This window comes from Zalophus californianus, chromosome 8 (genome assembly GCF_009762305.2).
Source record: "Zalophus californianus isolate mZalCal1 chromosome 8, mZalCal1.pri.v2, whole genome shotgun sequence".
NCBI lineage: Eukaryota > Metazoa > Chordata > Mammalia > Carnivora > Otariidae > Zalophus > Zalophus californianus.
Genome location: NC_045602.1, coordinates 60,825,692 through 60,840,151, shown reverse-complemented (window position 1 = coordinate 60,840,151; position 14,460 = coordinate 60,825,692). Strand labels below are relative to the sequence as shown.

The following is a 14,460-nucleotide window of genomic DNA, read 5'->3' as shown; positions in this document are numbered from 1 at the left end:
AACTTTGGTTGCCTGCTTATGTTTAAGAATAAGAGACTGGGGGTGCGTGGCTGGCTTAGTAGTAGAGTATGTGACTCTTGATAATTGGGGTCATGAGTTCAAGCCCCATGTTGAGCATAGAGCTTACCAAAAAATACTAAGAGACTAAACAGCTGATTGAAGATTTTGAGTAGCCAGGTGAGACTTGTTGTTTACGAACTTTATCTTAAAGCTAGTTTGGAGGCCCTGGCACAGGATTTGTTAATATTTCCCTGAATTCAACTGTCCATCCAGTCTCAGAGTAACCTACCTAACTTACAGAATGTTCAGGAAAACATCAGAAAGCACCTTCACCGTAAGTAAGTGATCTAGTGAGAGTGGAGAGGGGGTAGAAAACTACATGTGTACCAATTTTCCAAACTCACTAATCAGCTAACACTCCTCCCCTGAGAAGCAGTTAGGGAGGGAAAGTAGGAAAAAATAAGCACCAGAGTGTCGTTCTGGAGAAACACTTCCATGTGGAAACATGGAATGGGGAATTATGTTAGATTGAACAGTGTGTTAGATTGAACTTACTATTTTTTAAGTAATCTCTACACCCAACCTGGGGCTAGAACCTAAAACCCAGAGATGAAGAGTAGCATGCTTTACCAACTAAGCCAGCCAGGTGCCCCTGAACTTGTATTTTAAATTCATCCTTATATTTGCTTTTTTGGAGGGGGGGGGGTCTCTTTGCTGTTTCTAAGTGGAACATATTTTAAATCTCCATTTGATTGCTTCTCATGGTTTTATGTTTTTATTTCATATATTTCTGCCACCTTATTACAAGTTTAGTATTTATCATGCTTTCTGTTTTGTTTTGTTTTTTAATAATGAAATTTTCTTCAGTTTTTGATTTTTATTTTTGCTGCAAAAAAGTTTTATTGTTTCCATTTGGTCCAGGCTTGGGAGAGGGCTCCAGGGTGGCTAAAAAGCTGCCTCGTGGCTGCAGGGAGAGGCTCTGGCACCAGCCCTGGCACCTGGGTGGGAGGGACGCCAGAGGGGCCCCTCAAAGGCTGCTGGGCCCCTCATTGTGTTCGAGGGTGAGCCTCTCCAAGAGGTCCTCGCCCGCCCAGCCTGGGGGCAGCCGGCCTGTGGAGGTGTGTTAGGTGGCGACACATCTTGATTACTTTCTCATCGTGGTTCTCCTGTAAGTCACAGAGATGGGGGCCTGTGTGCGCAGAACCCAGGGTGTGCAGATCCAGACCCGCCTGGTTCGGGTTCCTCTCCAGAACCAGGTCGGCGTCCGTGGTGTCCAGGGTTTTCCAACACTCCTCTTGGACTGCTTCCGCACTTCCTGGAAGAAGGCACAGCCTCCTCGCTGATTTTGCATCTTCAAGAGACGCTCATCACCCTTGTGCTTCTCCTCGGCCAACATGCAGAAGTGGCCCGCGCCCTCCAGAGCCACATCGTGGAGGTCAACATAGAAACCCGGAGAGAAGCAGGTGTAGGAGGCCTGCAGATGCATGCTGACCACAAGGGTAACGGCGGCCTCCACCTCAGTGGAATAATTCTGAGGAATCTGGGAGCTCGCGGTTGATTGGTAATAAGGAGCTAAACTCAAAATAGCGTGTTGGCTGGTCCCGGAGGCAGAGGATGGCTGAGAAGATGGCTCTGAAGGTTGTCATTGGAAAAGAGTTTGGAAGGGGGTTGGAGGCTGGTAGAAGCGGAGTCTCTGGGTCTGTTCTGTCCAAACACTGTTGACACAAAAGACAGATCTATGACGGGAAGGCGCACTGCCTCTTCTTGAGGTTTGAAAGCTACACATTATGTTTTTATTCTTGTTGTGGTTACTTCTAACCCCTAATGATGTTTATTTTTCTCTACCAGTGTTTAAAGTTATCAATATTGGAGTCTTACAACAACACAAGATGGTTGGCACACTGTCATCCTCCCTGCTTTCTCCTCCAAACACTTCTCCCTATTGGCCCCCTGCCCTTCTTCCTTCACCAATGTTGGTAATCACTTGAAATTTTTATTCTAGATTGTTATGGTTAATTTTTTATATTTGATACTTGGCTAGTTGAATAAATAACTTGTTTGAAGTTACTATTTTTCCTTACTTCCTATATATGTTTTATCCATTCATTTATATTTTTAACTATAAAAATAGTAAAATTTCATGGTTTTAAAATATCAAATTGTAATTTAAAAAAAGGAGGGGGAATAAAGTAGTCCCTCCCAACTCCTGATCCCAGAAGCAGTCACATTTAACTTACTTGCTACTTTGTTTTTACCTTCTTTTTTTATTTATTTGAGAAAGAGTGAGCACAAGTGTGGGGGAGGGGCAGAGGGAGAGGGAGAAGTAGAGCTGAGCAGGGAACTGGACATGGGGCTTGATCCTAGGACCCTGAGATCATAACCTGAGCTGAAGGCAGACATTTAACCGACTGAGCCACCCAGGCACCCCTGTTTTTACCTTATTTCTAAATAATGTGCTCATCCTGCTCTTTCTTACCAATTTTAGAGGTTCTTTAAAAAAAATTTTTTTTTTTAAGATTTTTATTTATTTGACAGAGAGACACAGAGAGAGAGGGAACACAAGCAGGGGGAATGTGAGAGGGAGAAGCAGGCTTCCCACAGAGGAGGGAGCCCGATGTGGGGCTCAATCCCAGGACCTCGGGATCATGACCTGAGCCGAAGGCAGACACTTAACAACTGAGCCACCCAGGCGCCCCAACCAATTTTAGAGGCTGTCTTAACCTGTTTCCTTCCCACCCCCCATGGAGAATTTGACTGCCTTACACCACTGTCCCACATTTCCTTTGTGGCCATTTCAGACTCAGAAATGGAAGTTGTGTGTCAAGAATGGCAAAGTAGCCATGCCGGCTCTGGAACATCCACCTTTACTGTAATTTGAGAGAGAAATAAACTTTAATTGTGTTTTTTTTAAGATTTTATTTATTTATTTGATAGAGAGAGACATAGCGAGGAGGGAACACAAGCAGGGGGAGTGAGAAGCAGGCTTCCCACTAAGCAGGGAGCCCAATGCGGGGCTCCATCCCAGGACCCTGGGATCATGACCTGAGCGGAAGGCAGATGCTTAAGGACTGAACCACCCAGGCGCCCCCTTTAACTGTGTTTAAACCAATGTATTTAGGGTCTCTATTAAAGCAGCCTAGTCTGTACTAAAACTAATAGAGGGATAGATAAGCTTATGAACATAAGAGGGTTAGACTTGGTGAACAGGGGGAAGTAGATAGAAGTCTTAGATAAAATTATCCATTCTGCATAAAAAGGCATCAGGAAGGAACATCTATACAATGCCAAAGATTCTTCCTTGGGCAAAGCCACTGAAAGATTGAAGAAGTCCATCTCTCAAGGATTCTCTTTTGCTCTGTCATTCTGTAAAGGGATATTGTTCTAGAAAAGACGGAAGTGATAAAGAAAAGCTTCAAACATTAAGTACCTGAACTGATTCCTCAGAGATGGCATAATAGTATGTGGATCAACAGCAAGAGCAAATGAATGGGGTCCAGTAGTAGAGCTCTATTCTCTAGCTCTGCTTGCAAACTGGTTGATTATTACCTGACTTCTTTTTATTGAACCTTGCTAAAAGCAAGGACTGTCAGCCAACACAAACTTACATTCTGACCTTTTCTAAACTCCTTTCCTCAGAACTACAGGCTTGATAATCTGCCTTCCAAGTTAACACAAGTGACACTTCCCAATACATGTGGAAAGAGTCACCAGCCTTCTAGCCTGCAATATGCTTATACCTGCCAATGGCATGCATAGCTTAGATCTTTGTTATTGTGGCACACCACTTTCAGGGATCAAGTTTTCCCTTTTAGGGACTAAGCTTCTGTAACAGACCAAAAAATATGGTAGCTAAAGAAAGATAAACACTTTTTTTTCTCATATAACAGTCCAGAGGTAGACAAGCAATCTAGGGCCTGTTAGGTTGCTTCACTTCCCAGGGTAATTCAGGGCCAAGGTTCTTCCTATGTTCTTGCTCTACAATCACATGAGTCCTTCTAATCCTCATGGTTTAAACTGGCTCACCACCATCACAACTGAGTTCAACCCTAGAAGAAAGAAAAGAAGTAGAGGGCAAGTAGCTTCTCTTTAAGAATTTACCTAAATACAGAGCTTACCCAACTTCAATGTCTCTGTGGAACAAAAATAGTAAAAGATTTGTAGAAAGTCAGAGGTGATATAATTAGAAAAAACTCCTGACATGTAGTTAGCCACTTAATCATCAGATCTCATTATAGTAATTATTCATTTGATAGGGCTTTACTTTCTCTTTTTTAAAAAAAGATTTTATTTATTTATTTATTTATTTATTTATTTATTTATTTGAGAGAGAGCAAGCAAGCGGCGGGGGGGAGGTTGGGGGAGCAAAGGGAGAGAGAGAATGTCAAGCAGCTTCCCCACCTAGCAGGGAGCCAGCCCCGGGATTCAGCCTCACAACTCTAAGATCACTACCCCAGCCAAAATCAAGAGTTAGATGCTCAACCGAGTGCCTCAAAGACCCCTGTCCTTTCCTCTTTTTTAAAAGATCTATTTTAGAGAGAGAGAGCGGGGGAAGGAGCAGAGGTAGAGGGGGGAAAAAATCTCCAGCAGACTCCCTGCTGAGCAAGGAGCCCCAAGGGGGGCTTGATCTCAGGACTCTGGGATTACAATCTGAGCAGAAACCAGGAGTCGGACGCCTAACTGAGCCACCCAGGTGCCCCTTTTACTGGCTTTTCTGATTCTAACATTGAGTTTTGGTTCTCAGAACAGATACATTGCAAGTGGAAATAAAAGTAATTGGCACGTAGTATTTACCATACAAGACTGAACCTTATATATCTTAATAGGTTCCCAGTAATAGTAACCACCACAATAACACACATGCGGAACGTATTAATGTTAACGAAAACCGATTTTGTAACCCAGAGCTATTTACATTTTTCAGGAGATGCTTCCTGATAAGGACAACGCCTCACCCAAGATATTTTTGGTGTCCCTCAGATGATACAACGTTCCCATTCTACCTAACCTAAACAGGTATACTAAAGTGATCTACAGCGCCGTTTCATTCATTCTTTATCCGAGTTCTTTTCTCTCCCATGTGTCCATTTTTTCCGGATTCAGAGTTGGTCACTCAAGATCCGGCCGGGAGGAGCTGGTTGCTAAGAGACAAGACGCTGGGAGGGTGGGGACGCTGCACTGCGACAAGCCTGGGAGTGAAAGCGAGAGGGGGAAGGGGAAGGCAAAGGCAAGGCGCAGCGGCAGCTAGCCTCAGCGGCTTGTCTGGCCACCCGCCCCAGTCCTGCAGGAGCTCGTTGCTCATTGGCTCCGCCGCTGCGGCGCTGGCCTGTGATTGGTGAGGCAGCGTGGGGGTCGGCGCTACCCTGCGAGCGGGTGGGGCGGTGTGTGTGGGCGCAGTGGCAGGGCTTGCGGGCCGGGTCGCCGGAGCTTAATGGCGCGAGCGCTGGCTGTGCCGGCCGCTGCAGGTGACGGAGGCGCAGCGAGGGCCACGGCGGCCCTGGGCAGGTGAGCGAGACGCCGAGGGCTCTCGGATGCCGGCGGGGGGCGGGAAGTGCGGCAAGGGACGGTACCGCTGGCAGTCAGCGGCTTCCCGCCGCGGCCTCCTTCCCCGCCGGTGCGGGCCGGGGTCCCGCCAGCCCAAACGCCCCCGAACGTCCCTGCGCGCAGCCTGCACTTCGCATGCCCTGCCAGCCCCAGGTCCCCGCCGCCCGTCGCGCTCACGCCCTAGCTGAGGGAACCCCGGCGTCTGCCCGCCAGGCCGCGCCCGGTGTCTCTGCCCGCATCTTCCCTCAGCCTCGCCCCGTTGCCCGGCGCCTTTGTCCGCTCCCCACCCGCTCCGCGCCTGGAGAGTTTCTGCCCCCACGGGGGAGGCGGGGACGCGACAGGCTGGGCAACCCTGAGGACGCACCTCGAAGTGAGCCTGTGCGCCGAAGAAGATTTGCAAGGCTTTGATCTATTCGTCCTGGGCTTCAGGTGTGATTTTATTTTCTCCTTCACGGTGAAAGCCAACTGCCTCGATTCTCATTGTGGTCAGGAAGCCTGGGCTAAGGCTTCTCTCCTAGGATGACTCTAATAATCTCCCACCCTCTGTTACGCCGAAGGCCTTTGACCTGCCATACCCGCCCCTTCGTTTCGCACCTTTTCCTCTACCGAAGGAAAAAACTGTCTACAAAAGCCTTTTTCTATTTGAAAAAAGAAAAAAAGTCACATGCCAGTCGTGGACTTCCCTTTGGTCTTAATTAATTAATTAATTAGATTGGTTTTATTAATACACAAGTGAACCAAGGTTGTGGGAATGGGATGGGGGTAGCACATGAGGAATGTTCTTAAAAAGCATGGTGCATTAAATAGAATTTTTATTTCTGGTAAAACGTTTCACCTTAAACATTAACATTTAAAAAATATTTTATCAGGAATGGGATTAGATTTAGTAGTAGTGTAATTTGAGCTTCAAATTTTTTCTTACTGCCACAGTTTTTGATAAGTCTGTACTTCTTTTCCGGAATGGAGTGCACTCTGACAGCTATTCCAAGGGAATTTATAAGAATATCATGTATATTATAAATGAGTATCACATTTGAAATATACATACAAATTTGTAAGTATTTGATATAAACAATATTTTTGATTAGCTAGCAGGTGCCAGCATGTTGCAGGCCACAATAAATATTATTTTTTTATATTTTTAAAGGTTTTATTTATTTGAGAGAGTGAGTGAGATAGCATGGGGTGGTGCAGAGGGAGAGGGAGAAGCCGACTGCCCATTGATCAGGGGAGCCCACAGGGCATGATCCCAGGACCCCGGGATCAAGACCTGAGCTGCTGAGCCACCCAGGCGCCCCCACAATAAATATTTTAGAAATATTTAGAAATTTTAAATGAATCTTTTTGGAATTGAAGGAAAAAAACAGCACCCTTTGCCTGTTTTTCAGACTGTTTTATACTGAGGTCCAAACAAATTGTAACAAAATACCCTATTCCTAACATACATCTCAAATTGTGTGGTATGAAAAGTGATGATGTGCTGGGCGTATAAGTGGAGAACAATAAACCTCTGTAAAATCTACTTTCTTTTCTTTTCTGGCTTAAGTGGGACCAAGCCCTGAGCCACCTCCAGGCAGAGGGCACCAGAACCGAGTAAAGCTGTGGGACACAGTCCTGGGTACCCCAAGATGGGTTTTTAATATTTTTCAGTTAGTTTTTGTTTTTATTTATTTATTTTTAAGATTTTATTTATTTATTTGACAGAGAGACACAGAGAGGGAACACAAGCAGGGGGAGTGGGAGAGGGAGAAGCAGGCTTCCCACGGAGCAGGGAGCCCGACGTGGGGCTCCATCCCAGGACTCTGGGATCACGACCTGAGCCGAAGGCAGATGCTCAACGACTGAGCCACCCAGGCGCCCCTGTAAAATCTGTTTTCAGCTGGGCTCAAGGAAGTGTTTTACAATTATTAAACTGCATTTTATTAAACTAAAATCAAATTGACCCTTGAAAATGTGAGGGTTAAGGGTACTGATCCCCCACGGTCAAAAATACTTGTATAACTATCAACTCCCCCAAAACTTAAGTACTAATAGTCTACTCTCGACCACAAACCTTACTGATAACATAGTCTTTTTTTTTATTTAAAAGATTTTATTTATTTATTTGACAGAGAGAGACACAGCGAGAGAGGGAACACAAGCAGGGGGAGTGGGAGAGGGAGAAGCAGGCTTCCTGCTGAGCAGGGAGCCTGATGCGGGGCTCCATCCCAGGACCCTGGGATCATGACCTGAGCCGAAGGCAGACGCTTAACGACTAAGCTACCCAGGCGCCCCACGTAAACAGTCTATTAATACATATTTTGTATATGTATTATATACTGTATTCTTACAATAAACTAAGCTAGAGACAAGAAAATGCTGTTAAGAAAAGCGTAAGGAAGATCAAATACATTTACAGTACTGTACCAAAAAAAGTCTGGGTATAAGTGGACTTGCACAGTTCAAACCTGTGTTGTTCGATGGCCAACTGTACTCAGTAACAGCTATTATGTGTTCTTCCTCTGACCCTCCATGGCTCCCCTCTGCTTTGGCTCTCAGTAAGTGATATTAAAGTTATCTGTTTGACTGCTAGTATCCCTCACCAGACCATAAATTCCTTGAGGATGGGGACCATGCCATATTTATTGACTCATCACATATCAGAACTACATCTATTTGGGACGCCATCTAGAGCCTTTTTTTTTTAAAGATTTTATTTATTTAAGAGTGTGTGTATAAGTGGGCAGGGGGTAGAGGGAGAGGGAGAAGCAGACTCCCCACTGAGCAGGAAGCTCCATGCAGGGCTCAATCCCAGGACCCCAAGATCATGACCTGAGCCAAGGGCAGATGCTTAACCGACTGAGCCACCCTGGCACCCCTTATTTATGTATTTTAGGGACAGTATGCATGGGGGTGGGGGAATTGGCCCAGAGGGAGAAGGAGAGAAGCAGACTCCTCACTGAGATCATGAACGGAGATGAAATCAAGAGTTGGACTCAACTGAGCCACTCAGGCCCCCCCAAAGCCTTTTTTTCTTGGTGATTCTATTGCCTGAACATCTTGGACACCCTTGGTAGCTGGATATGTTATTCAAGGGCTCCTGGATTGAGCTAGAGGAGGATGTAGTGGGCAGGGTGTGTTTGGATGTGTAAGGATTAAATCTTACTCGTCAATTGTCATGTTTTTTCTGAAGACAAGGAAGAAGAAAACAATCCAAAAAAAATTGCTTCAAATAGAAATAATACTAATTATAATTGTTGATAGAATGTCCCAGCATTTATAACTAATAATCACATGACTCAATGACAATGATTATGCTTATCCTATAATGTCAGATTAACTTGTTTTTAAGTTTCATTTGTTTACATTAGTAAAAATTAAATATACTCAGCCTTCGTTGTTTGTAGCATGGACATTCACTCACAGAAGAATAGAGCAAATATTGCTTAGGACTAGAATGAAATTACAATTCTTTTTAACCAGGTTTTTTTTGTTTGTTTTGTTTTGTTTTAGTTAAACTCTATTGTCCATGAATTGCTAATCAAGGTATAAATCAAGCACACTTAGGGATTTTTTAAAAAAGATATATTTTATTCAACCTTTCCCCCCAGTGTTTTATTATGAAAAATTTTAAACATATAGCAAAGTTAAAAAAAAGTTGTAGTGAACCCCTGTATACCTACCACTTATATTCTACCATTAATATTTTATTATACTTTTTTATCAGATAATTTGTCCATCTGTCCATCCTATGTGTCTCTCCATCCACCAATCCATAATATTCAAATGCTATAATACTTGAAGAGATTTGAGCTGTATATTCTATTTATTTTAGGTCAGTTTTATTTTTCCTTTATAGGTAGCATATAATTCTTAGGAATAAATTATAACTGATTTATAATATTCTAAAAACACTTGGATTTCAGATGTAAATATATCTATTTGTCTTTATTTCTAGTTCTAAAAGATGAGTCGTGGATATTCAGAGAACAACAATTTCTTGAACAATAACAACCAAATGGTTTTGGACATGATACTTTATCCATTAATTGGAATCCATCAGACCATCAACTGGGAAACTGTGGCAAGGCTTGTGCCTGGATTAACACCCAAAGAGGTAAATAACTGTCCCCCAGATTGCTCCTGGAAAAATCAGAAAATGATCAATTTAAAGAAACAGCTACTAAGGAAAAAAAATTCAGTTTTACATATTCGTATGCATGAATTCTGAATGTGCATATGATGTGATTTGACTAGATACAAACTACATAAATTATATATTAACCCATGTGGTATGTTTAAATTCAACTGTTTATATAACAACTGAAAATTCACTAATACCTAATTTTAAGTAACAGAACTGATACTGTAGAATTATGCATAGATAGATTTTTGTAAATCAAATTATATGTTTGTTTGTTTTTAAGATTTTATTTATTTATTTGACAGAGAGAGACCAAGTGAGAGAGGGAACACAAGCAGGGGGAGTGGGTGAAGGAGAAGCAGGCTCCCCGCTGAGCAGGGAGTCCGATGCGGGGCTCGATCCCAGGACCCTGGGATCATGACCTGAACCGAAGGCAGACGCTTAACGACTGAGCCACCCAGGTGCCCCTAATTAGAAAACTTTGAAAATTGTAAAATTGCAACTTTGACAGCTCACCAATACAAAACAGCATCAGGCTGCATGTGCAGCACTCACATCCACTAATACATAGGCACAAACATTTGAAAACCTCATTACGTCTTTTATTATTTATTTATTTTTAAAATATTTTATTTATTTGTTAGAGAAAGCACAAGCAGGGAGAGTGGCAGGCAGAGGGAGAAGCATGCTCCCTGCTGAGTAAGGAGCCTGAAGTGGGACTCGATCCCAGGACCCTGGGATCATGACCTGAGCCAAAAGCAGATGCTTAACCAACTGAGCCATCCCAGCATTCCTCTCATTAAGTTTTTTAATATAGTCAAACTGACTGAGACTCCCAGGCACCCCCACCATCTTCTCTTGCAGCCAAGCAAACCAGTACCCACAAGAAATTACTTGCCCTCATTTATGTTATAGGTCTTTGTGAAATGAGGAGGGAACTTTTTTTTTCACTACCTAATTTATACTTTTTCAAACCTTTTGGTTAAGTTTTGAAACTTGTTAAGTTTTTTAGTTTTTGATGTAGTGTTCCATGAGTCATTGTTTGTGTATAACACTCAGTGCTCCATGCAATACATGCCCTCCTTAACACTTGTCACTGGGCTAACCCATCCCCCCACCCCCCTCCCCTCTAGAACCCTCAGTTTGTTTCCCAGAGTCCATAGTCTCTCATGGTTCGTCTCCCCCTCTGATTCGCCCCCTTCATTTTTCCTTTCCTTCTCCTAATGTCCTCTATGCTATTCCTTATGTTTCACAAATGAGTGAAACCATATGATAATTGACTTTCTCTGCTTGACTTATTTCACTTAGCATAGTCTCCTCCAGTCCCACCCATGTTGATGCAGAAGTTGGGTATTCATCCTTTCTGATGGCTGAGTAATATTCCATTGTATATATGGACCACATCTTCTTTATCCATTCATCTGTGGAAGGGCATGAAACTTGTTAGGTTTTAAAATGGGGCAAACCTGTTCAACTACTGTTCTTTTTATTGTGAATATCTTCAAACATCTAGAAAAGTTGAAAGAATAGTACTGCCACCCCTATATCCTTATATAGATGCCCTATTTGCTTCATTTCTTTATGAAATTTTTTTCTGGGATACTTAAAAGTGTCAGACACCATGACACTTCACCCCATAGACTGCATCATACATCTCCTTAAAATAAGGACATTATTTCATAACCACAGTACCATGGTTTAACCCAAGAAATTAACAATAACTCTGTCATATCATCTAATATTCACTGTGTATCCAAGTTCACCCAATTGTTGAATTATTTTTTAACTAAAATACAACTAAATGTGAATTTTAAGTAGTGTTAATTTTTATTTTTATTTTTTTAAAGATTTTATTTATTTATTTGAGAGAGAGAGAATGAGAGAGAGAGAAAGCACATGAAGGGGGGGAGGGTCAGAGGGAGAAGCAGACTCTCCACCAAGCAGGGAGCCCGATGCGGGACTCAATCCAGGGACTCCAGGATCATGACCTGAGCTGAAGGCAGTCGCTTAACCAACTGAGCCACCTAGGCGCCCAAGTAGTGTTAATTTTTAAATAATTCTTTAAAGTTTATTTATTAGAGAGAGAGAGCACATGCATGAGCACACAAGAAGGGACAGAGGGAAAGAGTTTCAAGCAGACTCCCTGCTGAGCCTGGAGCCACTGCAATGTAGGCCTCAGTCTCACGACCCTGAGGTCTTGACCTGAGCTGAAATCAAGAGTCAGATGCTTAACTGACTGAGCCACCCAGGCACCCCTAAATAATTTTTTATTACTAAACAAAACGTGTCCTTAAAGAACACACACACAAAGGAAATAAGTGAAAAATCAGAATGAGTCTGACCTGATCTAAAGTAAGTTGTTAACACCTTGTATATATCCTTTCAGATACTTTTCTTTCTTTTTTTTTTTTTTTTTAAGATTTTATTTATTTGTCAGAGAGAGAGAGAGCACAAGCAGGGGGAGTTGCAGGCAGAGGGAGAAGCAGGCTCCTTGCTGAGCAAGGAGCCCAATGTGGGACTCAATCCCAGGACCCCAGGATCATGACCTAAGCCGAAGGCAGACTCTTAACCGACTGAGCCACCCAGGTGTCCCCAGATACTTTTCTATACATAAAAGAATTGTTAAGATGGACATACAACAAATGTACTGTTTTGCTGCTTGCTTTTTTACTTAGCATATTATAGACATCTTTATGTGTCAGTTAACAGACTTCTATAACATTTGAGCTATGAGCTATATCAATTTATTAAACCAGTCCCTTTTGTTGGATATGTAAGCTATAATTTCCAACTTTTGGCTACTACAAATACCACTGTTAAAATGTCTTATTCTTCTAAAAAGAAACCAAACTTACTCTTCTTTCCTTAGGGGATAATGCATTTTTAAGGCTTTTGTTACATATTGCCGACCAGAAGGGCCATCAATGTTCTATTCCAGTCAACATGGCTGAGTCTTGATCCCTGTACTTTTTATATCACATACTATTTGTGTGTGTGTGTCTTTTCAAAAGTCTCATTTATATATATTTTTAATACGTGTTATCTCATTGCAGTTTTAATTTAAATCCTAAAGAGGTTGAACATTTTATATTTTATTATACCATGTCCTTTTTCTATTTGAATTTGTTTTGTTACTAGTTTTTTAAAAAGATTTTATTGATTTATTTGAGATAGAGCTGAGAGAGAGAGAGCGCGCGCGAGCGCATGAGCAGGGGGGGAGGGGCAGAGGGAGGAGCAGGGAGCCCAACACGGGGACTCGATCCCCAAACTCAGGGATCCTGACCTGAGCCAAAAGGCATACAGTTAACTGAATGAGCCACCCAGGTATCCCAATGTTTTGTTACTAGTTTTAAATAATGGTTTTCTATATATTAAATATATTAACCCTTGATCTAGCTTTTATCAGTTTTTTTAGCCTATTAAGTTATTAAAAATAGTCTCATATACAAATGTTTAAAAGTTTAAAATGTTTAACGTAAAATCTATGAATCTTTTATTTTGAAATCTGCCTTTTTTATCCTGTTTAGAAAATCCTTCTTACCTGAAGGCTACGTATACTACCTAGTCACCTACATTTTCCTGACTACTTTTATTTTCTACATTTAAATCTTAACTTCACCTGGAGTTTATTTTAGTTTTAACTTTTTTCCTAATGACTAGTTAATTGTCTCAACATTTATTGAATATTTCACTCTTTTTTTTCTTTTCAGATTTTTTATTCAAATTCTGGTTAGTTAACATAGTGCAATATTGGTTTCAGGAGTAGAATTCAGTGATTCATCACTTACATACAACACCAGGTACTCATCATAACAAGTGCCGTCCTTAATACCCATCACCCATTTAGCCCATCCTCCCATCCCTTCCCTACATCAACCCTCATTTTTTTCTGTATCTTTAAGAGTCTCTTATGGTTTGTTTTTCCTCTCTTTTCTTTTTTTGATCCCTCCCGTATGTTCATCTGTTTTGTTTCCTTTTTTTTTTTTTTTAAGATTATTTATTTTAGAGAGGGAGCGCTTGCACGGAGCAGAGAGTGGGGAGGAACAGAGGGAGAGGAAGAGGGAGAAAAGACACCCCACTGAGCAGCGGCTGCTCCATCCCACAACTGTGAGATCATGACCTGAGCCAAAATCAAGAGTTGAATGCTTAACTGACTGAGCCACCCAGGTGCCCCCATCTGGTTTGTTTCTTAAATTCCACATATGAGTGAAATCATAAGCTATTTATCTTCGACTGATTTATTTCGCTTAGCACAATACTCTCTAGCTCCATCCACATTGTTGCAGATGGCAAGGTTTCATTCTTTTTATGGCTGAGTAATATTCCTGTGTGTGTGTGTGTGTGTGTGTGGGTGGGTGGGTGTGTGGGTGTGTGTATGTGTGTATACACCACATCTTCATTCATCAGTTGATGGACATTTGGGCTCTTTCCATAGTTTGGAAAATAATTTCATTCTTTATTACTGGTTTGAAATTCAAATCTTTTTCTACATTTACTGTTCAGATCTATTGATCTCTTTATCTAATCCTGTTGATAGTTCTATGTTCACTTATTTTCAATATTGCTTTAATATCTGGTAGACAAAAATCTTGTGTGTGTTTTTTTAAGCTTTTTGAATGTTCTCTCAATCTCCTGGATTATCATTTTTTTCCATTTTGACAATGATGTGTTGATATTTTGAAAGTGGAAAAAGGACAGATTAAGAGTTTTCATGTGTTTAACGTAGCTGAAATAATGTATCTAATTTTTCCAAAGAGACTGTACCATTTTACATTCCCACCAGAAATATCAAGACA

The 14,460-nt window shown here is 41.9% G+C and overlaps 1 protein-coding gene and 1 pseudogene across 2 annotated transcripts in view; one reads left to right on the top strand and one right to left on the bottom strand.

Annotated features, from left to right (window-relative positions):
* Nucleotides 1–1,027: 1,027 nt before the first annotated feature.
* LOC113938433 lies at nucleotides 1,028–5,678 on the bottom strand (annotated as a pseudogene).
* The window catches only part of KIAA1841 (KIAA1841 ortholog), a 49,761-nt gene continuing 40,671 nt past the window's right edge, over nucleotides 5,371–14,460 (top strand). For both annotated transcript variants that reach the window (XM_027623598.1, XM_027623597.1), the window contains exons 1-2: nucleotides 5,371–5,502; nucleotides 9,479–9,637. In XM_027623598.1, the coding sequence (XP_027479399.1) occupies nucleotides 9,488–9,637 (150 nt within the window). In that variant the 5' untranslated portion in view covers nucleotides 5,371–5,502; nucleotides 9,479–9,487. The remainder of the gene's footprint in view (nucleotides 5,503–9,478; nucleotides 9,638–14,460) is intronic.